The following is a 3,778-nucleotide window of genomic DNA, read 5'->3' on the forward strand; positions in this document are numbered from 1 at the left end:
ACACACACACACACACACACACACACACATATATATATATATATATATATATATATATATAAAACGAATGGGATGAAGTGGTGAGGATGGATCTTAGGATGTTGGGGCTCATGGAGAAAATGACAGTAGACCGAGATGTTTCGCGATATGAGGTCCTAGGGAAAAATCTATCTATGAAACTGAGTGCTAGAAGAGTTGTGTCCCACCCACATGTAACAACACACTTTTCACCCACCCTACCCTAAGAAATCAAACTACAACTCATCTTCTAATTGCATCTTTCTCTTCCTCACATTTGCTCCTAATACATTATGAGTGTCTTCCAATCTCCTTTCTTGCCCACACTGTCATGCTCACTGTATCACTGCTCCCCACCACCACCACCACACCCTGCCAGTGGTGGTGTCACATAAAAAGCACTGAGTCCACTCTGTGGAGTGACTGGTGTTAAGAAGGGTATCCAGCTGTAAAATCCCTACCAAAACAGACACAGTAGCCTTGGATAGATTTTCAACTTGGCCAGCTCCTGTCAACTGTCCTACCCATGTATAAAAGATGGATGTTAAATGATGATGATGATGATGATACATACATACATATATATATATATTTATATATATATATAATGTGATGTGCTTACAAGCCTCAATACAACATTGAGTTACTTTAACTTTTGGCATATTGTCAGATGAGCACTGACAGGTCTGTATGGTAAATATATCAGAAATATAATGTATGGCTGTGAAAGCAAATGAGTTGCAGTTGCTGGAGAGGAACAAATAGAGTATTGTACATTGGATGCATGACGTAAAATTGAGTGAGTGACAAGTGATTGCAAGTGAAGGAGAGAGGGAGGTAGGTAGAAAGAGAAAGGTATGAGAATTGGCCAGAAAGGAGGATGTGAGTTATAAAACTGTTAGAAGTTAGAGATAAATTAAAGACGAACTGAAGTAAGGTAACAAGAGATCTAATCAATAACAGTCCAAAGCTTTCTTTTACTTCAGTCAAATGTAGTAGAATGGTTTACAAAATTAGATACACTCAGATTGTCTTAGACTCAGTTTTGACAGTTGGGTAGTCTTTGTAATCCTAATCATAAAAAGATGATGATGACAATAGAGTAGCACGTTCACAGATATGAAAGGTTGATAAAAAAACAAATTAAAATAATAACCCTGAGATGTCATGATGTCACCTGATTAAGTGTAAGGCTTTATATATTTGGCTATATAACAAAAAATGGAGTGAGAATAGGAAATATAGCGATTAACACTATTTTTGATACCAACTGGCCTGAGAAAGATGCCCCCCCCCACCTCTTCTCTGATACTTCCTGTTCTGAAGTGATCTACATTAAAAACTTCCCAGCAAAACTTTATGTTAATTTATGTTCCAGACACTACACCAGCTGAATAGTGACAAAGTTATTTTACGAAATTCTTCATTACTTTCAAAATTAATTAAAACACAAAATGCATTTCAATAGAAATCTGGTAACAAAATGGTTAAAAAAATAAGTGAGCTTAGGTTTCATAAACATACAAAATTTTTATCGATATGGAAGTCTGATGGCAATGTTATAGAGTAAATTAGAAGTATTGAATTTAAATTTTATTATTTGTTAATAGCTAGTGTTTAGGAAAAGACTTTCAAGAAGATAATGAGGAAAAAGTTTTTATGGTTTTTTTTTTTTTGTTATTTTATTAGTAACAAAGTGTTATCACAAATAACTACTACACTAAACTTCTATCTTCTAAGAATGGAATTACTTCAGTTAAAATTATTGTTTTTAAATACACTACAGTTTTCTAAAAGAAAAAGTACAGCCATCAACATCATTGACAGAATCGGTACAGAGCTTGATTAATGTTATAGTATTTAGTTCTACCCCTCAAAGTTTTGTATTAAATCCGCTTTGGTTTACCTCAAAGTGGACTTGAATTTTCCTCTTCCCTCTAGGGTTAGCACAATAAAGAACCAAGATGATACTGAATGCAAATTAAAGGAATCGCTTTCCATCAACAATACACCATGAACCTATCTAAGAAACCAATATTATCATTTAATAAGTATGCATTCCTTTTTTTTAAATATAATTATATCCAGTTTAAACAATTACTTAAGAGATGTTGGAAATTTGAAACTCCAGCAGATAACAAATTACTCCTTTCAAACAAGACACACAAAGGGATGATGAGGCAGTATTACTTACACCACATTCTTCTTGCTGGAGTATAAGCATCTTTTCTATGGTCCTAATACTCTGCTGTCGCATATTCCTTTCCTTTTCATGCTGTAAATACAAAACAAATGCCAAATGAAATAATTATTACATATTTTACTTATCAGTTAATTAATAGCCATGACAAAGGAAAACTAATAATATAATAACAAAAATAGATATGAATGTAAACAAGGAATGTATTTAGATTAAAACTAATTTGTTAGCAAATAATTATGAAGATCAACAGATTTTCATCAGTATTATTATCATTTCTGTAGACCGATGATGTAAGATAACATTTTACAGTTTGCATTTTTTAAGAGAAAATTTATTCATAACAGAGAACAGTCGTGAATTGTAAATGTAGCAAAACCATAGAGCAGACTTCATGCATTTCATGTGTTTAACAAATAAACAACGAAAACTAAACCAAAATAATGTCATGTGAACAGAAAATAAAAAATATCTAACTATAACTAGAATATTATAATGGTTTAGAAGGAGAGAAAAAAAATGAATTTTCAGTGAGATTTTACCTTGGTACTAGTATAATGTGTTCCATTATGACAGACAGGCTAGACTGGTGACAAATTCTAAACAGTGACAATAGAGGGTGAGACAGAAGTGCTTTGATATAAGTGGAAAGTTGTTGTTATGGTTTGTCATACACTCCCTCATGCTATGAGTCAAGGAAAAACTTAACTTCAAAACTATGTCAGGGGATAATTTGAAACAAAAGGATGTTTTAAATCTCAGCAGATTCTGAAGTGGTGGTGGTGGTATTAGCAAAGGGGGGAGTAGAAGAACCAAAATATACTAATAGGTGCCTGTAAAATTATCACTGTATTTAAATATTATACGACAGAAAGAAGGTGGGGGAGCAGGAGGAAAAACAACAATATCAAAAAAAAAAAAAAGAAAAAAATCAGTAATGGAGAAAACATTAGCAGTACATCCTCAATTCAATATATGTTTCTGCTCTTTTTCTTTTCATTGGTGCACATTAAGTGTTTTTCCCACATTGATAGTTATAGTCACTTCTGAATCCTAAAATTTCAATTTAGCCGACCTATCAAGAGAAGAACATAAATGCTATATAACTTTCCCAAGTGACAATGAGTAATAATTAAACTCTGAGTAATATTGTAGATTCAGAGTACATCAGAGTACAACGCTAGACTTGTCCAAGTAGATATGATAAAAGATAGAACTGAAAACAAATGTAAAAACATTTGTTGGCTGTTAGAGCAGATATCGAGATTCTAGACTGCTGATAATTAAGGACTTCCTTAAGTCAATTATTAAATACAAGTCAAGGATAGTCATCGCAATAATACAGGAATCAACTGGCTTCCTTATATGAAGACCTAAAAGTAATTGTAAGTTTTATGTATGTGTCTGTGTATATGTGTAGTTGTGTGTGTGTATGTATGTATGTATATATATATATATATATTTATATATGCATATATATATGCATATATATTTATATATGCATATATATATGCATATATATTTATATATGCATATATATATATATATATATATATATAT

The 3,778-nt window shown here is 32.0% G+C and overlaps 1 protein-coding gene across 1 annotated transcript in view; it reads right to left on the reverse strand.

The window, feature by feature from the left end:
- LOC106875720 (rho guanine nucleotide exchange factor 12) overlaps positions 1-3,778 on the reverse strand; it is a 365,906-nt gene that overhangs the window by 78,540 nt on the left and 283,588 nt on the right. The window contains exon 8 of the mRNA XM_052968059.1: positions 2,213-2,293. Coding sequence (XP_052824019.1) covers positions 2,213-2,293 — 81 coding nt within the window. The remainder of the gene's footprint in view (positions 1-2,212; positions 2,294-3,778) is intronic.

This window comes from Octopus bimaculoides, chromosome 5 (assembly GCF_001194135.2).
Source record: "Octopus bimaculoides isolate UCB-OBI-ISO-001 chromosome 5, ASM119413v2, whole genome shotgun sequence".
Taxonomy (NCBI): Eukaryota; Metazoa; Mollusca; class Cephalopoda; order Octopoda; family Octopodidae; genus Octopus; species Octopus bimaculoides.